We start from the raw sequence: 26,160 nt of genomic DNA, 5'->3' as shown, positions 1-26,160 counted from the left end.
AGAAAGCTACAAATTGAATGTTCTGTCACAAGCATCACAAAATAAGATGAAACTATGCATTTAAGAAATATTATTTCATTTTGTTATGATATCGTGGCTGCTACTATATATTTGGAGATGTTAGTTATAATGATTCAAGGTTCTTACCCGCATATCAGCAATTTTTAATTCAGAAAGGGACATCAATCGAAGGTGTTCCCAGGTAATTCAAGAGTATTATAAAACCAAAGTATAATGCCAAGCCAAGGAAGGACCTATTATAGAAGTTGATTAGTGAAGTACATTTTAAGGATTTTCTTCAATGAAGAAAGACAAATGCCAAGGTTTAGATAGTGAATTTCAGATCTTAACACTTTAAACAGCTGAAGGTAATCCCCCAAAGAGGTAACAATTAATCCTGAGGAATTCACAGTAGATAAGAAGACCTGTCATTGTGGTAGCCACCTGACCATATCTTCACTGAATTCCAGTGGGCAGCGTGTAGCAATGTCACTTTCATCATGAGGAATATAATTCCATATTCAGCAAGTGTGTTGGTTGTAATATTGTGTTTGTTAACCTTGACCTTCAGTCCTCTGATATTTTGCCTTTCACCATTTCCATAAATGTTGGTGGATTTTTTTTTGTGTATCTCTCCTTAAGTATCTATTGTTTCTGTGTGAATGTTGACAGCTTTATCAGGTTGTTAGACACATCATTTATTTCATTTCAAGGTATTTCTCTCTGCTTTGTTCAGTATTGATAACTAGATATTGCATTCATACCTAGATTTTTGATTTTACTTGGAATATCAACCAATTTAGCAAATCAGCTACTGCTCATCTTATGGATAAAGAAATAGAAAGGTGGCCCAAAAAAGGCACAATTTCTCAACTGAGGGAAGCAAGGATTTTTTTTAAAACTTAGAAATGGAGGCCCATGGCATCATTTTGTGAGTATGTTTTGGTACTGAAGATCTTGACATCGAGTAGTGAGCATGATATGGAACTGAAGAGCATGGCATGTATAGTGAATGTGGCTGTAACTAAAGGTCTTAATGTAAAATAGTGAGTGTGGCCTGGAAAATTGTTAAGTATGGTATAAGGTAGTGGGTGTTATCTGGAACAAAAAACCTTGCGCCTGTTGGCAAATGTGGTCTGGAGCTGAAAGACATAGCATTTGAACTGAAAAGGAACAGGGCATCAAACACAGGTTCGTATTGTGCGTTAAAGGCCTATGTGACATCAAGAAGTAAGTTTGACCCTGAAAAGAGAGATTTAGATGATTGGAAGTTGGGGGTAGCAGACACTATCTCCCTCCCTGCAGCTATTGGAGTTCAGAATTGGAATTCACCGTGTGAATTTTAAAAGTATACTATTCCATTTTAATATAGATTATCAATTTAAACACAGAAGTCTGGCTCTTGGTTCTTCTACACTTAGGTTCACCTCCATTTGAGTCTTCATACAGTCTGTTGTGTTAAAATGAACCTCAATTATTTTTTCCTTGATTTTTGCTAAATTAAATCAGTTCAACATTAAATGATGATCATGGCAATGATTCGATTGTCTGCTTTCATTTTGTTAATGGTTAATTTTCTAAATGCTTTTTCATGTTTTCCTTTGATATCTCGATTGAAAAATACACTTTCCCAAAGGAAGATTTGGGGTGAAAAGTAATTCATTTGAAGTGTTGCACATTTGTTTGCTTTGATTTTTGTTTTTCAGTTTTTATTTTAACTTTTTTTTTGTTTATGTTTGAAGCATTTTAGTTTCTTCTTCCCTTTTTGTTTTTAGCATGTCGACTCATTGAACTGAAGACCTAGTGTAATTGGTGAGAAGGTAGACTAGCCCTATCCCATTGCCCATTCTTCTGTTTTATGGCTTTTCATCTAAACCCGCACACATGTACATTACAGCAAGGTGGGTACCACTTTTTTTTATTAATCCACAATAATTAAGTTTACTTTTTTCGTGTGCTTTTTGGTTAAAGGACAAATAAATAGCAATGAAAAACAAATGCCTTGTATCACGCACCACTTTCTTTCACTCCATTTATTTCAGATTTTAAAAGAAAACTGAGCTTCATAGAATGATGCAGCAGAAGATGCCATTTCACTCATCACACTGATGGCAATTCTTTTGTACAGCTACTCAATTTAATCCATTAACTCATTAATATCAACCCTATTTTAATTTGACAAATAAGACATATCCATTTTACTTTAAATTCCTCCAATTTTAATTTGATGATCTTAGCAAAATGCTTCATCACGATTAAAAACCACGCAGAGTAATTTTATTCCTGCTGTACTTGCCAATTCTCTGGTCCCGCAGCTGCTCTGAGACTTGTGAATTTGGTACTGTCCTTCTTGTTGTTCTTGGATAAAGGCTTTTATTGTTTGCCATATCTAAAGTGTTGCTTCCTGCTTTTCATAGAAATTTGCTTGTGTTCCTATTTCCCCGAGGAAGGTGACAAATCCCACCTGGCTAATAGCTGTTTAATTTTTCTGATGATGTCTAAAATCATTAAAAACTACTGATAAATCACAGTATTCATCATCTTGAAAGTTCTAGCCTATTGCACCGTCGCCTGCATTGTTTTAGTATGTTTGTGTCACTGGTGTCATGATATGTTGTGCACTTCCTTAAATTTTGCCTTGGTTGTTACATTGGGTATCTCCAAAGCTAATGGAGTCTAACACTATGCAACTCTGAAGAAGCTATTGTGATATTCCGGTGTTTCTGTTATATTGTCATTCAAACAAAGCTATATTCATGGCTATCTTCACAGCTTTCCTGTTTTCTGTCAAACATTTTATGCTGCACTTGAAGTTTTAACACGTTACACCTTTTCTCCCCTCCATCAATTCCTCAAAGTGTGAGGTGACTGTGCGCAGCATGTTCCAGTGGCTGGGTGGGTCTTGCCAACTGGTGGCAAAGCTGGCTAAAAAGCTATGCTACATTGTATGATAAGACCCACTGGATCTTTTATCAATCAGTCAGGCAGGTCTTCGGCATGGAACTGGGTGTCCTGCAGGTCAAAAACATAGTCAGTGGAAATGACATTATATCACTCAGAAACCCAACTAACAACTTCCTTCACTTTCTATCAGTGGTCTATTCTTGCCCTTGTAGGTCTAGGTCTGCTAAGTACATCCCATCAAGAATTCTTCATGATGCATAATATTTAAATATAGTTCTAACATCAGTGCTGCACCAGTCAACATCTAATTTACATTCTATGATAGGATATAAGAAAAATACAAGTATTTGATGAATGATTTATTACTTACCACGACAGTACAACTTTACTCTCCACTGTCCAACTTTTCTATTATAACCTCTCTGACTTGACTATTATTACAATGGGTGTTGCTGTCATGAAATTTTCCCTCTTATTCCATCTAACTATGGAAGTACACTTGCTTTTTTTTTGTTGCATCCTCACAGCATGGAAGAAAAATCTCACCACTGAAAGTCCTATTTAACTCCTTGTCTGGGAGAATCTTTGGACTCTTGGGTGTCTCAGTTTTCCTTCTACAGCCTGGAAAATGTTAAAACTCAAACCATTCCCTGATTTATCATTAAAGTAAAACAAAGAACTGTGTGGTTGCTGGAAATCTGAAGCAAGAACAGAAATTGCTGGAGAAACTCGGCAGGTCTGGCAGCATCTGTAGACAGAAAGCAGAATTAACGTTTAGGCTCCAGTAACCCTTCCCAGTTTCCCCCTCTCTCCCTATTTATTCCAGTTCCCCCTCTCTCCCTATTTATTCCAGTTCCCTCTCCCCATCCCCCTCTCTGATGAAGGGTCTAGGCCCGAAACGTCAGCTTTTGTGCTCCTGAGATGCTGCTTGGCCTGCTGTGTTCATCCAGCCTCACATTTTATACCTTCCCAGAACTGCTGTGTTTCTCTGGCAATTTCTGTTTTTGTTCCTGATTAATCCTGTTTTCTATCCACCTGTCAATGGCATTCTGGTCTTTGGACTTGATTCCTCCCTTACATTGTACAAATTATGAAAATAAGGAAGCGGACAGCTTGAGCTAGAAAAAAATGAAGTGATTCTAACCGATATTTTTGATCTGAGGATGTGAAAGACCAGTGTTGTTCTTCAATATTTGTGTCTCTATCAATACAATGTTTTGTACTCAAAATTTTACAGATGAATAATAAATGCTGGATAAGTTCATTATAAAATAAAATAAAAATTTGTAAATTTTCTAAATACAGCAGGGTTGCCGTACCTGAGCTTTAAGATGATGCTTCTACTCTCCTTTGGAGCCTCAGTGTCTGTCTGAGGCTGATATTCAACACCATCAGTGCAGAGTGTGCCTTGATACTGAAAAAGTTGGGAACCATTGCCATAACACCTTTTTAAGAGTTAAAATTCTCACCATCATCTTTAAAATAACTTAATATCCTCACGCCTCTCTAGTCTTGCAATCTTGACCATTTTTTTTAAAACCCTGAAAACTCAGAATTACTTCTGCTGTGGCTTGTTGCTTACCACAGTTCCTTTCCTCTATCATTAGCAGCTATGCCTTCAGCTTTCTACGTCATAATCTCTGGAATTCTTCCCTAAATTGTCTGCCTTTCCATCACCTCATCTCCTTTTATAGTCCTCCATAAAGCTAATCTTTGATCAAACTTTATTTTAATCACACCTCCTAATACTGTATCTGTCTTGATTTGGCATTGCTGTTTGCCTGGATTATACTTCTATGGAGTGTTGTGGAAGCTTGGAAAGCATACAAAGAAGCAAGCACCCAAAAGAAATTTACTGTACTGTAATTACACACAATGGTCATTGGATGCTGTCTCTCAATTTTCAACTGTGGCTTTGATTTTTAATTTCATGTTATCATCACTACTATATCAGGCTGCAGCAGGCTATCAAGTGATTTGTTACCACTTTCCCCTCTATTTTCAGCCACTTAAGCTGAACCACTCAAATGTACTGACCAGCATAAAATTGTTGCTACTTCATTCTTCTCATAAAATACAACTGCAAATTCAAATGGTACAGTTTTAATTAGTGTAATCATGTATTTTTCTTCAGTAATACAATGGCCTAAGCTCTCAAATTAATATAGGATTATTTTCTGATCAATTCTAGTGTAATATCACAGCTTTCCTAACTAATATTTTACCATGACTGAATAATAGTATATCTTTAGTGTGTATAGCATATATTTGCAGAATACTGTAAAAGAATAACTTACATACAAGTATATTTTTATTGATCAGCGAACCATTAATGAATATAATGCTACTGGCTAGTATATTATGTAGCATTCACTAACAACAATAGAAGCTTCTGGAAAAGCTCAGCAGGTCTGGCAGCATCTGTGGAGAAAGAAAATCAGAGTTAACGTTTGGGTCCAGTGACCCTTCCTCAGAATGAGACCAGACCCGAAACGTTACCTCTGATTTTATTTTTTCCCTCCACAGCTGCTGCCAGACTTGCTGAGCTTTTCCAGAAACTCCTGTTTTTGTTCCTTTATTTAAAGCATCCACTTCTTTCAGATATTACATTTATTGATACTGTTTTGCTGATTATTCATATAATTTGACAGATTATTGTAATAGCTTCATTTGTGTTAATTGTGCAGTTGTAATGACTAGTATAAATTTATTACACTATCGGTCAGAACTGAAGTAGACTGTCCTTTTAATGAATTTTGATTTTCATTTTCCAATGTTCAGCATTAGCTGTGTGAGACTAATGACAGCTGGCCATGATTACTCAGTGTTCAGGTTGCATCTTAAACCACTGATCAGAAGGACCTAATCCTGACCTCAAACTTATGGAAGTACTTTTTTTTTTTGCTAGGCTGAATTTAACACGGAACTTTATGTTGTTTATTTCAGGGCGGGTTGGCCTGTGGAAGGACATCTTTACTGTATCGATGAATGAGAAATTTGATGCTGTTTTCAAACAGAAGATGGGAAAATCTGACCTCAGCTTTGACTTCAGCCTTTAAGAGATCAACACGCATGCTCGCCAGTATTCTCAACTCTAGCTAGAAGTGCTTCTTCTCATTTGTCCATCAATTACTGGTTAATCTTTGCTGTTATGTGTATTATGGCAGCTCATTAGTGATGGGTATCGGGTATTCTATGTCTATAATAGCAGTTTCCTCAACTTTTGCCAACTATATAATTAGTAGGCTGCCTCTTAGTGGAATTGCAAGGTATATAATCTAAGAAAGCAACTTAAATGTAAACTGCGGTAGCTTAAAGGGTGAGGACAATTATTATGAACTGTGAAAATGAGAACTACTTGAAAATATGCAAACATACACACGCATGCATGAACACACACATGCAAAAGAAACCAAAATTATAAATAAGGGAAATTAGTGCTGCAAAGTAGATTATTTAGTTTTTCTCTAAATTCCTGGCTGATTGGGGCTTTTTCCTATCCAGAATACCCAAAGGTCGGTCTAGATAAAAATGAAACCATTTTGACTTTTTTCAGAAATTGCTGGATCTGATACATTTGGATTGCAGAAGTGATGGTATGGTGAATTGAGGCAAATATTTTGTTAGCCTTAACAAAGAAAAACATGAAGATGATTAAGGCTGTGCTGTAAGGTATTAATAAAAGAATATCACTGTGGGGACAATGCTCAATGAGCTATGCAGTCCTCTGTTGACACTTGCTAACCTTGGATTTAACAAAGTGCAAGTTCTGGTAGGTCTGTTCAGTGATGTAGCAAGATGTAATCCATCACATGTTGATGTGACTGTTGAGTGCAGCTAGACAAACAAGTTGCTGAATTCAGATGGAAGCAACACCGATTCAATTGCATTCCACAAACCCTCAGCAACTGCCCAAGAAACGAAAAACCATTGTCCACTCACTACACCATGGATGGCTTGGCAGTTTGGTATTCATTCTTTTGAAAATTGCCGTAACATTTTTTGCACCAGAACAAAATACAGTTAGATTATTTTCTGTTGTTTGAGAATATTCCAAGAAATCATTTTCCATTTGTTACATAGTGTATTTCCCAAAATAGGCAGTGAGCACATCATTTATCAGATATTACAGTTGCCTGCCTGTTGAAAGCATTCTTTCAAAGAAGGAAGACGTAGTTGACAAAATTCATCTTTGCCTCCAATATGTCCAACTCAACCTTCAGGCAGTGGAGGAAAAGAGTATACGAGGACCAAGATCTCAAACCAAAGACTTTAAGTCATTGGTTTGGACAACATGCAGCAAACACCTCAGACCACTGGAGAAGTACCAGCAAAATCCTTGTCTGCCCAAGGTTCTCTATATCCGGTGCTAGGAAAAGCGTACTAATAGCAGCAACTTCTTACTAAGCCAACTGCCCAACATTAAGACACTTCATTCAAAACTAGCTCCCCTATCATTTGTGTTCCTGACACCAGACTCCTGAAACAATTGCTCTTGCTTCACTCAGTTGCAGCAGGAGACTCTCAAGAAGACAGTGGAAATCCTTTAGGGATGTCCTTGAAGCGTATTTAAATTAGATCGAAACAAAATTTATGAGATCAGGTGGCTTGTGACAAATAGAATGGAGAGAGCACATTCAGAAATCAATGATCACAGAAACTTCATTGGAACATGTATAATCTAAAGGCAAGGTGTTGGAGGCAGTCCACAAACCTGCAAAACTCCTACCAATCCAAACCCTCAAGCACCACCACCGCCACCCCCCCCCCCGCTCCGCCGTGTGGAAGAGCCTGCAGGTGGTGCATTAGACTTATCAGACATCACAGAACTCGTGGAACTGGAGTGGAAGGAAATCAACTTCATAGAACTACCTAAAAAGATTTAACACAAAAAAACTAAATTAAATTTACAAAAACAGCCGTTGAAAGTGTGACACTTTAGAAATCCGTTCTTGTGAATTAGTGATAAAAATACTTTCTTATCGAGATATTAAAATTAACTTTGTTAATGTGATCAAGTGTGTATCAGTGATTCCCAAACTTTTTCCCATTGTCACCCTTATTCTGAGACTTGAAAGTTGTCATGACCTCTCTGTGAAGCTGATGGGGGTGAGGAGATGTTAACAGAGAGGGAACACAGTTATTACAACTTGGTCAGAGCTTCATGGTGGCCAACGCTGCATCAGATTTTGCAACTACAAAATTCCAGCTCACCGCCCGACATGGTTCCTGAATCCCACTTTGGGAAGCCAAGTAATATATATTATCACAGCATTCCAGTTAAAGCAAAGCAAATCTTTAAATTTGAGTTGTGCCTTCTTGCCTAATAATTATATAATTATCAAACCTACTCTTTTAATCCCCATTTTAATTCATTGACTGTACAAACCTACCTGATCGTGTCTCCTGTGCCCAAGATTAAGGGGCATGAATACATTGAATTGGCTCAAATGTTGACTGCCTTTTTACAGCTAGTTGACAATGACTTTACTCATTATTGACTTCACATTGAAAACATTCTGTAATATCCTGTGATGTGCTTTTAGCAGTGGAGCTGCATTCGTGGTGTGGTAGACAGTTTTAAGGAAATGAGAAATCCTACTCCAGATATCCTGAGGCTGAGTGCTTACTGTCACAAATGGTTAATTATTGAATAACATATAACAAAACCCAAAAGAAACAATTTTACAGAAATAATAGTCTTTTTAAAACTTGAAATCAATGACATGGTCCTTCTGAAATATTCAAAGGGTTGTAGGACTTGGGTAGGATTGGTCCTACTTGGAAGCCAGGGGTATAAGTCCCCAGGAGCTCTTTAGACATATTTTTGGAGGCACAGGTTGACTTTTTTTTTAAAGCAAGTAATTGCCAATTATTTGGATACATTTTCAGGAACAGTATAATTTTGCATAAATGTTTTAATACTGATTTACCCCTGCCTCCATCCTTGCATGTTCCTATGCTGTCACTCTTGTGAGCTTGAGTGTATTCTCCTCTTGGTTTTTCTTTTGTTGCTGAAAGAAGTTTATGTGGAAGCTTCAACTTAAACGCAGGGCTGTCACTGTGTTGGATCTTCTTTACCTTAAAGATACAGCCAAGTGATTTATCAGGATCCAGGTTAAGCCTGAAGAGGGCTTTGTTTTACTAATCAAGCTGCTCTGTATCACCATTGGCATTGTTTAAACTGGTTTCAATTCTAGTAAGTTGGGTAAAATGATGTTTGCAATCTGTGTTATTCCTGCTAAGAGCTGTTTAAATCTTGCATTATTACCATTGATACTGAGGATGTAACCTTATGAGGCTGTAAAATTTCTGCAATATTCTAGTTACTGCTTTTCCCAGCTTGAACCATCTGTGGAAACACGCTGAATCACCTCTGCTTGTTTTGAGTCTCAAGTTTTTTTTGTCACAAACCTCTTTTTTTTAAACACGTATATATCCTTGCAAAATTCTTCAATATCATACGTGATGGTTTTAACATCTACTTGTGAACGAAGAACACTTCCCCCCCGCCCCCACCACCGCCCCCCCTCTGTTACTCTGATCAAAGTTTACTGATGTGTTCGGTCCAATACTGAAAACAGTTACTCCAGCAAACGCATTCCATGAAAAGTTATCAGTTCTTAGTTTTCCAGTGACCCATCCGAACAAAATTCGTGTTGACACTCCAGATGTGAAAAGTTGCATTGTTGATAAGTTAACCTTCAGTAGTCTTTTATCATTGGACCAACTAATTTGTAAGTGCACATGGTTTCAATTTCTTCAACTAATTGTCATCTCAAATATTTTGAGTGTCCTTTTAACCTGCACTGTTATTTTGTTTTCTATGCATATTCTACTATTACTTGAGAATTGGTATCTTAATTTTAAGAGTAGATTCACTTGTTTAGTAAAGGCAAAAGGAATATTGACATTAATCTGTGCTGATTTCCAGTTACTTCCTAATAATAGGAAAAATTCTAAATCGGGTTTGTGCCATGTGAATTGAGAAAAGAGAATACATCAAAGAAATGTTTTAACTCTTTCTTGAAAACTTGAAAGCATTCATAATTTGACAACAAGTTACCTTGTCAGCATGGGCTGGTTTGATGAAGGAAACAACAGTTTGGCTGGTGTAGCTGTTTAACCAATTTTGTGTTCCTGTGCTGGATCTGATTCTATGTATCAATAGCAGATGTGCAATATCTACTGTCTTTACATTAGCATTACAATGACCTTCCCGAATATTTCGAGGCACCGTAGAGATGAAAGACCACACTTTAGTCCGTTCTTTTTATTGAACTTGATTTCGTACTTGAAGACTGCGAGGAACGATTTTAAATCAGAGTTTTTCATGCGGTTCTAATGCCCCATGTAAGACTGGATTAGATTAGATTCCCCACAGTGTGGAAACAGGCCCATTGGCCCAACAAGTCCACACCGCCCCTTGAAGCATCCCGCCCAGACCTGCCCCCCCCGCCCCCGATAACCCACACATCCCTGAACACTACGGGTAATTTAGCATGGCCAATCCACCTAGCCTGCACATCTTTGGACTGTGGGAGGAAACCGGAGCACCCGGAGGAAACCCATGCAGACACGGGGAGAATGTGCAAACTCCACACAGACAATCGCCCAAGGCTGGAATTGAACCTGGGTCCCTGGTGCTGTGAGGCTGAAGTGCTAACCACTGTGCCACCCTGTAAGATGTAAGAAAACTCCAAAAAGAGGTGCTCTAATTGATGACTCCCTGCTGTATGTTTAACTACAGTGCAAGTGAAAATCTATTTAATTAGAATATGGCCTACTATCATTTCTGAGTGCATTTGCTTATTTCTGTTCTGTTCCTTGTTTGCTGATCAACATTGCTGAAGAACTTTTCCTCAGTATTCAATTTCTTCCTATTTCTCAGCCATTTTTACTGTTTCTGGCAGTTCAAAACATGATGCATTTATGAAAATGTTCAGGTGAAACAAGGAATTTGGTTTATAACTGAAAGAAAAAATCATTTATTAGGTTGTCTTCTGATCCTTTGACCCTTTAAAAGAAATTTGCAGTAAATGACCTCTATTGTAATGCAGGTGACATGGTGGTGGACCTGGAGTGCATGTTAACCTAGTTTTACTTTGGTATTTTTTCCAGTTTATTTTAGGGATGGACTACGTTCAGATCTTTAAAACAAAACATTTAAACTTGCCCATTTATCTTCCACATTTAATCCTCTAAGTACTTCCTTGTTTTTAACAATTTCTACATTTTCCTCTCCCCAAACTAAGTTCATCTGAAATTTGGTATAATTGTTTTTACGTTCCACTCTGATTTTGAATCTGAATGTAGGATTTTAATCATAGATGTGGGTTGGAATTCTGCTTAACATCACTTGAAATCAAATTAACTGCCTTGTCTTGTAGGTTTGTTAATGTGTTGCTTTACAAGCAGTTCCCACAGACGTTAGGTAAATGTTCACCGACAACATGCTGACAATTTCCATTGGGCTCACTGTAGGCTTCTGATCGGCCATGAAATCTAGCCTGATGTACACCCCTTTTTGCATGGGAATCCATTCCCTCAATCAGCTATCACACCCACCCTACTCCAACATGCACCTCTTGATCTGCCTTACCCATCACTAACCACCTGAGTCATCCATCTGTCAACTCTTTGGTCACCCATGCATCGCCCTCAGTTTGATCACCATTTGTGCCACTTCTCCCTTTCCATAATTCCATCAATTCATTGCTTTGTGATAATGAAAGAATGCCTAGATTTTGAACAGGAATTTATGCTTGATTGAAAACATTGTAATAAAATGCCTTTTTTTCCCATGTAGAATAGGGCTTCAGTCATTTTGACTTGTTACTGTTGTGAAAATGGGGCACATAACATAGTAGAATGAGATTTTAAATTTACTCAAAACCTATTCACTGACAGAATTAAAATTGGCACAGTGATTATAAACTTTTATTTAATCTATTTTTTTTGGCAAAACATTCTCCCTTTGGACGCTCTTTACATCTATTGTTTACTCCACCCTCCCCACCCTATCTTCTGTACAAGACCAACTTTTTCCTAGCTACCATCAATTCTGAAGAAATGTTAACTCTGATTCCTCTCCACGTGACCTGCTGAGCTTTTCCAGCAAATTCTGTTTTTGATTATTATGCTTTTACTTGTTTCTGCCTTGTTCCTTACTGCAATGATCGTCCAACTGAAATTAAACAGTAAATAGAAGAAATCTAAAAACACAAACCATTATAACAGTTCATAATATTTTCCAAAATTTGATACCACAAGTCTCGAAAATGATCCTTGAATACTGTTGTATCTACACGTCGTGAATCTCTGGTTTTAATTTGTTTATGCAAAGTAATTGCCAGCGATCCTTTGAAAATGCTTCATCTACAGTTAATTATAAAGTGCTGTGCCCAGTAACTTTGATATTTGTGTTTTATATCTGAAGCTTGACAAGAAAATTACATTTCTGCCACTTTAAAACACTGCTTTCACTTGTGGCACATATTATTACGTGTTACAAAGTGGTAGGGCACTATAAGAACTGTGTCCATAAGAAGTAATGCTGCGGGAACAAGACTGTGCTAAATCAGGTGGGCAGTGGGGGAAAGGAAACTGATCAAGTGTTTCTTTTCATAATACGCTGAACGGTTTGCATTCTGTTATGATTTCACTTCTTTATGAATGCTTGAAAACACCGATTAAGAGAATGTTATTTAATCAGTACATCCTTAAAGGCTAAAAGTCGTAATATTTCTGAAGTCCTGCACTGTATTTTGAAGCTTCGTATGGGTTTTTTCTGCATTTCTAATTTTACAAAGAGATACCATAAGCATGTGAAGAAGAGTGAGGAAACTGTAAACCCAATAAGCAAGGGACTTAAAAATCATCTTAACCTCAAGATAGATGTGTAAATGTACTCTACATAACCTAGAATCACTTCTGTCCATACCATTCACAACAGATCAAGTATGTGGATAAATGCTGAAAAAGGTTATCAGGGTCACTGAGCATTACTCCTGAATGTTGTGTTTGTTAATATTTACCTTCTTCGGAGATGTATGAAAATTACTCTGCAGGTTTCATTCACGTGTGTAGTAACTATTGTAGAAGTGATATTTTATTTTCTCGTGGGAAGTTAAAGGTTGTAGCCTCTGGAAACAATTAATCTTGGAAAAATTACTGGATACATTTTCCAGAATTTTGATGATAAACCTATATATATGTAAATATTTTCTGATGCTTATTCTACTACATATGAGAAGCTGGATAACACAACTATATTGATGAATCATGTATATTGTGGAATTGAATAATTAGCAAAACAATATACTTGTTTCTTAACTCTTGTTTCATGTTGTTTCATTTCTATTGAGAGATTATTATGGAGAATGCGAGCTTGGTCATGATAGGTAACCAACGAATATCAATCTTAGTACAAGCAAAGAATCTATTTATTTTAAATGGGTCAAAATAGAAAATGTCTGCTAATATCTTTAAGCAGCAATTCCTCAGCCTTAATCCCAAAATAAATTGTCGATGAGGGAAAAAGCTCTTCATGGCAGTTACTCATAATAACCTCCTGGGAAACTGCATGGCAAGGTGGCTGCATTTCCTCATTTGGCAACTCCTACTTTTAAAAGCAAAATGTTACATAATTTCCTGGAAATCCACAGAGAAGGAATGATTCATTCAGGCTGTCAACTGGATCATGCTGTTCTTGAGACCGGTGGTAGTGTGTTTCTATGTAATTTCTTTTTCAATATTATGTAAAATTGGATTTTGATCAAAATTAGTTTCTTTTTTGTTAAAGGATAAGGAACCTTGGTGCTGTGATGGTAAATCAACCATTATCTACTTAACTGGCTCTAAGAGGAACTCCTGTTTCTCTGAAAATAGATTGTTTAATGAATTCATCAATGCTACAAACATAAAGTGGGTAGAAGTGGTAGAGTAAAGAATGTGCCCCAATTATTGATCTGAGGTCAGATTTGAAGAATAGGTTGGGATAAATCAATTTATCCATTTTCGTCTTAAATTAGTTTAGGAGCGAAAAAATATTTTTTGTTTAATGGAAAGTTGATGTTTTATTTAAACTGCAATAATAATATTTAAAATATGGAACACTTTATATCAAGAATTTATTATTGTGTATACATGAGAATTAAACTTGAAAAGATAATGGTAATATGAACTAACCTGAATATATGTTATACATCATGTATAATGAGAGATTATGCATGAATGAGGATTAAATGCTAAGTGTGCAGATATCGGAATTAGGGCAGACATTGTGTACAACCGTCATTTATACTTGAGTATCTGAAAATAATAAGTGAGTCTACTCCCTCATTTGAAATCAATCTCTTGACTGTTTGTTAGCTTTCTATTTCAATTTAATAGTTCGCTCCTCCACTTAACAATCTGCAATAGTTGCTGCATGGTTTAAAAAAGTGTGTATTGCTTCTTAATTGTGCTCTTTTCAGGTGCATGAAGAGGACAGCGAGCTGCAAATCGAAGTCTCCCACTTAGCCTCTGATATCTTACCAGATGGCGTTCTGCTTTTGCATGCTGAACAGTTTCCATCTTATGTTCCTGCATATGAATGTGAATGTACATATTTACATGACTTTGGCACTAAAGATTTTATACATGTTAAAGAAAATATGTTAACTTTAGAATATTAGTGAAGATGGCATGAAGAGTTTGTTGGACATTACATTAATAAGTACTTTTTTTTCCCCTAAAATTAACAGCAAATTCACTACTCTGGTCTTATTTCACCATTTGTTTTCCATCCACTTTATAAATTGTGATTTACATACCATACCTTTTATTAGATTTAAGAGTTTAAAGATGTATAATACTATATGTTGGACTTATCCTTCACATCCATCAGTTTGAAATTTTGTTTTAAAAAGATCAAAAAGTGAAATTAGAACAGTGACCGAGATACAACAATTCCCAGAAGGCCAGTCCATGTAGGAGAGTACTTTGGAGAATCTTTTGTATTAACAGATAAGATGTTTGTACTGTCAGGTTTATGACAGGAAGAGCAAATACATTAAAAGGTAATTAATTTTGTTTTGACTTCAGCAGTATGTTTAAAACTTTTAGCTCAGAAGAACATGGAATTTAGTTCAGAAGATAAAATAGTTTCTCCTAGCAGGAGAATCAAGTCTGTTCGGATAAAAGAGAAAGCAAAAGTCTGTACAGTATGTGACATGACAAACACATTCTGCATGGTTAACTGTATCGATTAAATATTTTAAAAATTGGCCAGATGGTATAATAACAATGTCAATAATCAGAGCAAGATGGTGCATTTATTTAAATATTTCATATTTCTGTCTGACACTGAAATTGTAGGCATTACACTAAAAAATTGTTGATTTACTCTAAGCTTGGTTTCATTGGTTTTTATCTTTTTGTCATAGTAAACATGAAAGCACATTGTTACACTTAAGGTATTTGATAGTAGAATGTTTTTGCTTATACTGGGAGATAGTATAACAAAGGGACCAATGCTGAATATTGTTGTGGTTCTTTCAGTGTCTCCCTACAAGGTGCTGAACAACAGTTGGTGGCAGTGGTGGGGGGTGGGAGAGGAGGTGGGAGAACAGATCCAATATCTGACAGCCTGTCACTGATGCCAAATTGGACCACTCTATTTATGAGCGCCGTAAGACCATAAGAAATAGGAACAGAAGTAAGCCATTCAGCTCCGCAAGCCTACTCCACCATTCAATAAGATCATGACTGATCTGCCACTCCACATGTCCACTTTCCTACCCTTTCCCCAAAATCCTTGATTCCCCTACTGATCAAGAATCAAATATTTATCTCAGACTTGAACATACACAAGGACTCTGGCCCCCACACCCCTCTATAGCAAGGAGCTCCGAAGACACTCAACCCTCCAGCAGAAATTCATCCTCATCTCAATCTTAATTTGGTGCCACTTAATTCTGAGACTGTGCCTTCTGGTCCTATATTCTACCGTGAGGGAAAACATCCACTCAACATTTTATCCTTTCATACCCCTTTTTAAGAATCTTAAATGTTTCAATGAGATTTCCCCTCTCATTCCTCAAAATTAAAATGAGTCCCAACCTCTTTACCTTTTGCTTGTAAGACAATCTTTCACCATCAGGGACCATTCTAGTGAACGTTCTTGGGTCTGCCTCCAGTGAACTAATATCTTTTTGATGAGGAAATCAAAACTGTTCATGTCCAGATGTGGTCTCACCAACACCTTGGAATACGACTTTTATACTTCAATCCCCTTGAAATAAGGGCCAGTATTCCATTAGCCTTCCTCGTCACCTACTGCACCTGTGTGCTAGCTTCCTGTATTTTGTATACAAGTGCCCTTAAGTTCTCACTTACTGCAGTTTTTCTCGATTTAAATAATACTGACTTGTTCTTCTTTTCAAAAGTGAACTTCACGTTGATTCACATTACACTCCATGTGCCAACTTTTTGCTCATTTAATTAAGCTAACAATATCTCTGTCCGTATCCCTTTTGCAAACTTACTTTTCACTCTGCCGACATTACATTCACCTGCTTCTTCTAAGTCATTAATACAAATAGGTAGCATAAAGCTGCCATCCCAGCACTGATCCCTGTGAAAATCTACTGGTCACGGCTCTAACTATTCTCACAGCTCCCCCAGGTGTACATCAATGGTAGTACAACTACTTTTCATCAGAAAGTGGCAATTTCCAAGGGAAGAGATAATGGGAACTGCAGATGCTGGAGAATCCAAGATAATAAAGTGTGAAGCTGGATGAACACAACAGGCCAAGCAGCATCTCAGGAGCACAAAAGCTGACGTTTCAGGTCTAGATCCTTCATCAGAGAGGGGGATGGGGTGAGGGTTCTGGAATAAACGGGGAGAGAGGGGGAGGCGGACCGAAGATGGAGAGAAAAGAAGATAGGTGAGGAAATAGGGAGGGGATAGGTCAGTCCGGGGAAGATGGACAGGTCAAGGAGGTGGGATGAGGTTAGTAGGTAGGAAATGGAGGTGCAGCTTGGGGTGGGAGGAAGGGATGGGTGAGAGGAAGAACAGGCTAGGGAGGCGGGGACGAGCTGGGCTGGTTTTGGGATGCAGTGGAGGGAAGGGAAGAGCTGGGCTGGTTGTGTGGCGCAGTGGGGGGAGGGGACGAACTGGACTGGTTTTGGGATGTGGTGGGGGAAGGGGAGATTTTGAAGCTGGTGAAGCCCACATTGAAACCATTGGGCTGCAGACTTCCCAAGCCGAATATGAGTTGCTGTTCCTGCAACCTTCGGGTGGCATCATTGTGGCACTGCAGAAGGCCCATGATGGACATGTCATCTAAAGAATGGGAGGGGGAGTTGAAATGGTTCGCGACTGGGAGGTGCAGTTGTTTGTTGCGAACTGAGCGGAGGTGTTCTGCAAAGCGGTCCCCAAGCCTCCGCTTGGTTTCCCCGATGTAGAGGTAGCCACACCAGGTACAATGGATACAATATACCACATTGGCAGATGTGCAGGTGAACCTCTGCTTAATGTGGAATGTCATCTTGGGGCCTGGGATAGGGGTGAGGGAGGAGGTGTGGGGGCAAGTATAGCATTTCCTGCGGTTGCAGGTGAAGGTGCCGGGTGTGGTGGGGTTGGAGGGCGGTGTGGAGCGAACAAGGGAGTCATGGAGAGAGTGGTCTCTCCGGAAAGCAGACAAGGGTGGGGATGGAAAAATGTCTTGGGTGGTGGGGTAGGAATGTAGATGGCAGAAGTGTCGGAGGATGATGCGTTGTATCCGGAGGTTGGTGGGGTGGTGTGTGAGAACGAGGGGGATCCTCTTTGGGCGGTTGTGGCGGGGGCGGGGTGTGAGGGATGTGTTGCGGGAAATACGGGAGACGCGGTCAAGGGCGTTCTCTACCACTGTGGCTGGGGCGGGGGGGGGGGGGGTTGTGGTCCTTGAAGAATTTGGACATCTGGGATGTGCAGGAGTGGAATGCCTCATCGTTGGAGCAGATGCGGCGGAGGCGGAGGAATTGGGAATAGGGGATGGAATTTTTGCAGGAGAGTGGGTGGGAGGAGGTGTATTCTAGGTAGCTGTGGGAGTCGGTGAGCTTGAAATGGACATCAGTTACAAGCTGGTTGCCTGAGATGGAGACTGAGAGGTCCAGGAAGGTGAGGGATGCTCCCCAGAGGAGCTCAAACAGTTCATCCATTTCACCAACACCTTCCACTCCAACCTTCAGTTCACCTGGGCCATTTCCAGCCAGGAAGGTGAGGGATGTGCTGGAGATGGCCCAGGTGAACTGAAGGTTGGGGTGGAAGGTGTTGGTGAAGTGGATGAACTGTTTGAGCTCCTCTGGGGAGCATCCCTCACCTTCCTGGACCTCTCAGTCTCCATCTCAGGCAACCAGCTTGTAACTGATGTCCATTTCAAGCCCACTGACTCCCACAGCTACCTAGAATACACCTCCTCCCACCCACCCTCCTGCAAAAATTCCATCCCCTATTCCCAATTCCTCCGCCTCGGCCGCATCTGCTCCCACGATAAGACATTCCACTCCCGCACATCCCAGATGTCCAAGTTCTTCAAGGACCGCAACTTCCCCCCCCCCCCCCCCCCCCCCACAGTGGTAGAGAACGCCCTTGACTGCGTCTCCTGCATTTCCCGCAACACATCCCTCACACCCCGCCCCCGCCACAACCGCCCAAAGAGGATCCCCCTCGTTCTCACACACCACCCCACCAACCTCCGGATACAACACATCATCCTCCAACACTTCTGCCATCTACAATCCGATTCCACCACCCAAGACATTTTTCCATCCCCACCCTTGTCTGCTTTCCGGAGAGACCACTCTCTCCATGACTCCCTTGTTCGCTCCACACTGCCCTCCAACCCCACCACACCCGGCACCTTCCCCTGCAACCGCAGGAAATGCTACACTTGCCCCCACACGTCCGCCCTCACCCCCATCCCAGGCCCCAAGATGACTTTCCACATTAAGCAGAGGTTCACCTGCACATCTGCCAATGTGGTATACTGTGTCCATTGTACCCGTTGTGGCTACCTCTACATTGGGGAAACCAAGTGGAGGCTTGGGGACCGCTTTGCAGAACACCTCCACTCGGTTCTCAATAAACAACTGCACCTCCCAATCGTGAACCATTTCAACTCCCCCCTCCCATTCTTTAGATGACATGTCCATCATGGGCTTCCTGCAGTGCCACAATGATGCCACCCGAAGGTTGCAGGAACAGCAACTCATATTCCGCCTGGAAACCCTGCAGCCCAATGGTATCAATGTGGACTTCACCAGCTTCAAAATCTCCCCTTCCCCCACCGCATCCCAAAACCAGCCCAGCTCGTCCCCTCCCCCCACTGCATCCCAAAACCAGCCCAGCCTGTCTCTGCCTCCCTAACCGGTTCTTCCTCTTACTCATCCCTTCCTCCCATCCCAAGCCCCACATCCGTTTCCTACCTACTAACCTCTTCCCACCTCCTCGACCTGTCCGTCTTCCCTGGACTGACCTATCCCCTCCCTACCTCCCCACCTCCCCACCTGTACTCTCCTCTCCACCTTCGGTCCGCCTCTCCCCCCCCCCCCCCCCCCCCACCTCCCTCTCCCTATTTATTCCAGAACCGTCACCCCGTCCCCCTCTCTGATGAAGGGTCTAGGCCCGAAAAGTTAGCTTTTGTGGTCCTGAGATGCTGCTTGGCCTGCTGTGTTCATCCAGCTTCACATTTTTTTATCTTGGAATTTCCAAGGGATTGTCCTTTTCGAACAAACATTGCAGGTCCTAACAAAGTTCTTTGGTTGATTTTATTTTGGTAATTTCTCCTTGCTTAATGTTTTTTTTTATGTAGAGAGGCATAGGACCAGCAATAGGCTAGGTAGCCCCATTGAGCCTGTCTTGTTACTTAATTAGAGCAAGACAAATCTCTGCTAATTCCTTAATTGCTTAAGGTACTAAGGCCAGATTATCCCTTAAACCTCGAAACTCGAGGGATCTTGTGTGACCTGTCCTCATCATGTAAGCATCTTAACCTTTTTTTGTGTTGTAGACTTCTATGACTGTATAATTATGAATCAACCCTAAAGGGAAGAATCTGAACAATTTGCCTTAACAATGAAACTGTTTCACCAAAGTCCATTATTTAGACAGAGACTTCAACTCAAATTTCAATGACGACGTGTAACTGAACAACAAGAAAGCAGGCAACACAGGAATCACAAAGCAGTGTTTGTTTTAAACAGTCATTACTCGGGCACACTGCGACTCAGCTTTGTAAATGAGCACAACTGTGTTAATCCCTCAGGTGGACTTTCAACTCATACCAGTCACCACTTTATTCCATTTAAAATTAGTTGCTGTAGATTTGTTATAATTTTCCGAACCAGAAGTCTGTATGGACTGCCTCCGAAGTACAAAGTTGCAGGTGCTGGAGATGCCAGAATACAATCCGAGACCCCCAGCCCCGCAGACCTGGCAGAGAAAGATGCCTTTGGGGATTTTGACAATTCAGGGGGAGGAAAAAAAAGGGAAGGAGACAGGGCCGGAGCACAAACAGTCCAAACACTTTTGGTTCCAACCAAAAGTGAATTCACTCCAAGAAGTTGAGGGGGAAGCTGGACACTATGTTGGGGAGAAGAGGGAGCTGGAGGTCACCAGGATAACAAGGTGTTCCGTTGGATGAACACAGCGGGCGAAGCAGCATCAGAGGAGCAGGAAAGCTGACGTTTCAGGTCCTGGACCCTTCCCTTTTTCTGAAGAAGGGTCTAGGCCTGAAACGGTAGCTTTCCTGCTCCTCTGACGCTGCTTGGCCCGCTGTTGTTCATACAGCGCAACACCTTGTTATCTCAGACTCCCCAGGATCTGCAGTTCCTACTATCTCTGGTTCCCTGATGGACGATTTGCAGCAATTCCCAGCCCCGCCCCGCCCACCGAGAGCTGCGCCAATCAGGAGCTGTCTTGTTTTGCGGTCAACATGATGTGGGCCAATGAGGACCGCGTTTAGGATTCTGACTAGAAACCGAAATGCTTAGCAACCGAGCGCGTCTGTGCAACAGGAGAGACAGAGGCAGCCCGAGAGGGGAGAGAGAGAGGGGAACTACAGGCAGAGGCAAGTAGACCAGCACCCTGAGCACTGGGGGGAGAGGTGACCGCTGCTGGGCACTGGGGGTGACAGGTAACCAACAGCTAGTCACCACGGGGACAGCTAACCAGCATCGGGTAGGGGCAGGTTTCTGGGGGACCAAAGGGACAGGAAACCAACACCTGGACATTGGTGGGGAAGGCAGTCAGCTCTTGTTGCTGGAGTGTGACAGGTAACCAAAACCTGGGGTCCTGACCGAGACCAGTAACCCCAAACCCTTGCACTGGCAGAAACCAGTAACCTGATTCTTTGGACGCTGGTGATGACAGGTCATCTTATTCCCCGTTAAGATTGAGGAAGCACAATAGGAAGTTAGTCACGTTGAAAAAAAAGAATGGAATCGGGTATATAAAAGTACGGTTTGTAATTGCAGCCTGTCATGTTACCTCTCAAACAAAGGTAAAATGCTACTTCAGAACTGAAGAAGTCATGCTGGACTTGAAATGTCAACTCTGTTTCTCACTCTACAGATGCTGCCAGACCTGCTGAGTTCCTCCAGAATTCTCTGTGTTTATTGTTTTACCAAGTTGAACCTTAAATCTTGGACTTTTCAGATTATTGTTACAGTATTGAAAGAGAATGGTTGGCTCTTCGCCAGACCTGGGAGCTCTTTGTCTGGAGTCTCATGGAATGCCACTTACTCCAAGACCTCAATCAACACCAGGGAGGAGCTCATCACGTAACTTCAGTCGAGGTTCACTGCAATCGTCTTCAGGTAAAAAGTATTAAAATAATAAATTGGCTTTTCCTTAATAAAATTTTTAGTGATAATTTTGCTGGTTAATAGAAAGTTCAGCCGACAGTTGTTTATAAAAGAATACACCAGCATTTGCAAAATGTGACATCAGTTTTCCCATTTTGACATCAGTGTTCCATTGGCTTATGTGAGTGAATGAGATTATTAATTAATTTCAATTACAGGCAGATTTGTGCTCGATGTACATTATTGACTGACTGAATTGATCCAGCAGATAAATGCGAATTTGATTCTATTATTCTTGGCTGGACTTGAGATAACAATTCTGTATGAGATGGGAGTCTGTTGTCTAACTGACTACACTGTTTAATTTCCCTCAGTTTGTACTTTGCACTTTCTGTCAGAGACTATATCAGTTCACTTCCCTTTTTTTATACGGAGTGGGAATAAAACATTTGTAATTTCTGTTTGATGCCTTTGTTAAATCTTTGTTTTTCTATTTATTTTATCTAATTATATATTGAGTTGGTAGACAAAATAATTGACGTTTTTGCCAGTGCTGTTTCCCCTTTTGATGATGGCACTTGTATAAACTTCTTATTGTTTGTCACCATATGTTTGTATGTTGTTTTGTTTGAAGCAGGATAAATGTTACACTGCTGTTATTTTGTAGTGTGTTCCAATTGTTTAAGTTTAATCTGACATTTGTTTCTTAGGAACATTGTTCTCTGAGTCAGATCTAAGATATTCTATTACGAAAATTGAACATATTCTTGCTGAGAGAGCAAAAGAGAGAGAGTCAGACTTGAGGCGAGCTTTCTATGCTTATGATGTACTTCGAAACCTAACGGTGACCAAAGACGAATTCCGAAAAGTGATTGAAAAGTTTCTGCTGCCTCTTAATCCAAAACAGTTCCAGGACCTACTTGCAAGGGTAATTGAGCAAAAAGAAAATGTCTGATGCTTCAATTTAAAGCAGCTGAGAATTTTACTACTATTACTATCATTATTGATCTTTTTCACTCCTGAGCAATTTCAAGTTCCATTCTGTGCAGTTAGTTATGCTCCTTGTGGATGAGATGTTTGGAATTTGGACACTTACTGCCCAACATTTTAAAATGTTTTCTTAAGGTATATTTACCCTGCCAAAGGATAAATTCCAACTTTTCTTTGTGATTTGTATTGGATTAGGCAATTGATTCAGTTTAATTATCTCCAGCGTCTTGAGAGCAATTGCTTCAGTGGTTACTATCTGCAAGGAACTCTGTCATCCTGACTAAAATGCAACAGCTTTGAACTTGGTTAGAACTGTGAAGTTTGGTGAAATTCCTTCTTCGATAACTATTTTCTTTTGAAACTGTTTTCCTGTGAGCACCATTGTTTTGAAATTGTCAGTAAGAAAAATTGCGCCAGAAAACTTTGTTTCCTCGTTCAAACCTAATTTTGAATTATTTGATCATCAGTTGACTCGTGTTAAGGATTACTCCCATATTTGAAAGGCTTGTGTGAAATCTAACACACGCATTTATCGGATAATTGAAAATTCTGAAGCAAAATGTTACAAATGCAGTCATGCTGTATCTGTGGAGAGCATGATGAGTTCTGATGAAGGGCATGGATCTGAAGTTTTGGGGTGGATTTTCAATTTTGAACTTAGAATTGGGAATTAGGCCATTTCCTGCTGGTGTGATCCCTGACTGCCAGTGCCTGCCTTTGCTGTCTTCATGGTGGGGGTGGGTTGGAGTCAAGATTGCATCTCTGAACACAGGCTTCAGGTGGAGTTGAAGAAGGGAAAATGTCAAGGCAACCAGTTTAAAAGGCCCAACCGTATTCCATTGAACATTGTGAGGCCCCCGAACCTACTTATTATTAACAATAACTTTCCGCATAGACCAGTCTTCAATATCGCTGCTAATTTCTTTTTACCTTCAGCTAGATATGCTCCCTCACAACTCTGTAGTTTTCTTCCCCCAACTCCCTGCAACTGTGTTTCCAGTAGGATTTCTTTTCCTCCCCTTCTTCACCAATTCACCTCATCAAGTTCTACTCCCTTCCTCTTATCCAAGGATTAGAATTATAGAGTAATATCACACCAAAGGAGGCCAGTCAGATTCTCAAAGGAGCCATTCAATTAATTCCACTTTTTTTTAACATCACTTTTGTTTCATGAGGAGTTTGATATCTAGCAGCATGACTTCTCCTTGACCACATATTTATGAAGTCCCCGAAACCATACTCTTCAGTAACTTGGGTTCAAGCCACATGTGTCCAAAACTCAAGTCACATTTCCCACTGTGTCACATTACAACTTAATCATTATGCTTAAGTTATCTAAAATAAACCTAGTGCCGAGATGATGAAAGTGAACATTTAGAGTTCTGAGATTCTTGCTTCTGGAATATTGAAATTACTGATTAAGAAACAGGGGAGGCAATGGCCTAGTGGTATTATCACTGGACTATTAATCCAGAGACCCGAATAACATTCTGGGGACCTGGGTTCGAATCCTGCCAGAGTGCAATTTGAATTCAATAAAATATTTGGAATTAAGAATCTAATGAAGACCATGAATCCATTGTCATTTGTCAGGGAAAAACCCATCTGGTTCACAAATGTCCTTTCAGGGAAGGAAACTGCCATCCTTACCTGGTCTGGCCAACATGTGACTCCAGACCCACAGTAATGTGGTTGACTCTTAAGTGCCCACTAGGCAATTAGGGATGGACAATAAATGCTGCATAGCCAGCAACATCTTCATCCTGTGAATGAATGAAAAAAAAACTTCATTTGGAGATTGCTGCTTATGCAAGGGTATTGGGAGTATTGACCACATCCAGAAAGTAAAACATCCATTTCTGTATCCATTAGAATTCTCATCACGGGGGTGGTTCTTGAGAATTACAGTAATTCAGATACAACATGATGAAATTGCATTGTGTTTGTTTACAAATGGGCAATCACATAGGACTTCATAATGTTTGGAGTCAGCAGCCAAGTATGGATTACATAATATGAAGGTGAAGGTACCAGTGGTTCAGGATGTTAAGAAGCATTGGTGGGGCGCTTTACTATTTCTGTAAGGTGCAAAGTTGTTTGATCCCAATACATAAAATGCATTTGTGAATTCTTGTGATAATATTTTTCTGTCAAAAATGTATTTTAGGGTATAGAATGATGAAGACTGAAATGTCAGGGGGTTTGGGTATGCAGTATAGAGTCAGAGGTAGACAACATGGAAGCAGACTCTTCGGTCCAACTTGTCCATGTCAACCAGATATCCTCAGTTAATATAGTCCCATTTGCCAGCATTTGACCCATACTTCTCAAAATCCTTCCTATTCATATACCCATCCAGATGCCTTTTAAATGTTGTAATTGTATCATTTTCTACTACGTCATCAGGCAGTACACTCCATACACACACCATCTTCTGAGAAAGGTTGCCCTTTAGATCCCTTTTAAACATTTGTCCTTTCACTTTATACCTATACCTTCTAGTTTTGGACTCTGCTACCCTGAGGAAAAGACCTTGGCTATTCATCCTATCTATATCCTTCATGATTTTATAAACCTCTGTAAAGCCATCCCATGGCCTCCGATGCTCCAGGGAAAATAACCCCAGCCTATTCAGCCTGACCCCATAGCTCAAACCCTCAAATCCTGGCAGCATTGTTGTAAATCTTTACTGAACCCTTTCAGTTTCACAACATCCTTTCTGTAACAAGGAGACCAGAATTGAATGCAGTATTCCAAAAGTGGCCTAATCAATATCCCGTCAGCCTCAACGTTCACTCCCACATCCTATGTTCATTGCGCTGACCAATAAAGGCAAGTATACCAAATGCCACCTTCACTATTCCAACTACCTGCAACTCTACTTTCAAGGAATTCTGAACCTGCACTCCTCCAACCCAGGATCTTACCATTAAATGTACAAATCTTGCCCTGATTTGCCTTTCCAAAATACAGCACTTCACATTTATCTAAATTAAACTCCATCTGCTACTCCTCAGCCCATTGGCCCATCTGATCAAGATCCCGTATAACTCTGAGGTAACCTTCTTTGCAGTTCACTATACCACCAACTTTTGGTGTCATCTGCAAACGTACTAACCACACTTCCTATGCTCAAATCCAAATTGTTTATGAAAATGATAAAAAGCAGTGGATCCAGCGCCAAACCTTGTTGCACATTGCGGGTCACAGGTCTCAAATCTGAAAAACAACCCTCCACCAGCACCCTCTGTCTCATCCCTTCGAGCCAATTCTATACCCAAATAGCTAGTTCTCCCTCTCTTCCATGTGAACTAACCTTGCTAACCAATCTACTGTGAGGAACCTTGTCGAATGCATCATAGAGGATGCGTTGATGAAACTTAACTGATTTTTACATTGATGCTGGGAAGAAAGGTTTTACATGACCTATTGA

At 40.2% G+C, this 26,160-nt stretch overlaps 2 protein-coding genes across 8 annotated transcripts in view; both read left to right on the top strand.

The window, feature by feature from the left end:
* Positions 1–15,260, top strand: part of sult4a1 (sulfotransferase family 4A, member 1) — a 47,824-nt gene extending 32,564 nt beyond the window's left edge. The window contains exons 7-8 of one of the 2 annotated variants that reach the window (XR_009446872.1): positions 1,776–1,901; positions 5,851–5,961. Coding sequence is in view for 1 of the 2 variants with exons in the window: in XM_048549567.2 (XP_048405524.1) it covers positions 5,851–5,963 (113 nt within the window). In the remaining variant the exon portion in view is untranslated. Of the gene's footprint in view, positions 1–1,775; positions 1,902–5,850 lie in introns of both variants that reach the window. The other variant, XM_048549567.2, reaches the window with a different exon arrangement.
* A 5,626-nt stretch (positions 15,261–20,886) lies between these two features.
* Positions 20,887–26,160, top strand: part of efcab6 (EF-hand calcium binding domain 6) — a 93,360-nt gene continuing 88,086 nt past the window's right edge. For 4 of the 6 annotated variants that reach the window (XM_048548862.2, XM_048548861.2, XM_048548860.2 and 1 more), the window contains exons 1-3: positions 20,887–21,001; positions 21,589–21,749; positions 22,448–22,665. In XM_048548862.2, the coding sequence (XP_048404819.2) occupies positions 21,614–21,749; positions 22,448–22,665 (354 nt within the window). In that variant the 5' untranslated portion in view covers positions 20,887–21,001; positions 21,589–21,613. Of the gene's footprint in view, positions 21,002–21,588; positions 21,750–22,447; positions 22,666–26,160 lie in introns of those variants that run through there. The other 2 variants (XM_048548866.2, XM_048548864.2) reach the window with 2 other exon arrangements.

This window comes from Stegostoma tigrinum, chromosome 18 (genome assembly GCF_030684315.1).
Source record: "Stegostoma tigrinum isolate sSteTig4 chromosome 18, sSteTig4.hap1, whole genome shotgun sequence".
Lineage (NCBI taxonomy): Eukaryota > Metazoa > Chordata > Chondrichthyes > Orectolobiformes > Stegostomatidae > Stegostoma > Stegostoma tigrinum.
Note: the sequence above shows the minus strand (reverse complement) of the source record. Positions and strands in the feature narration are given on the sequence as shown.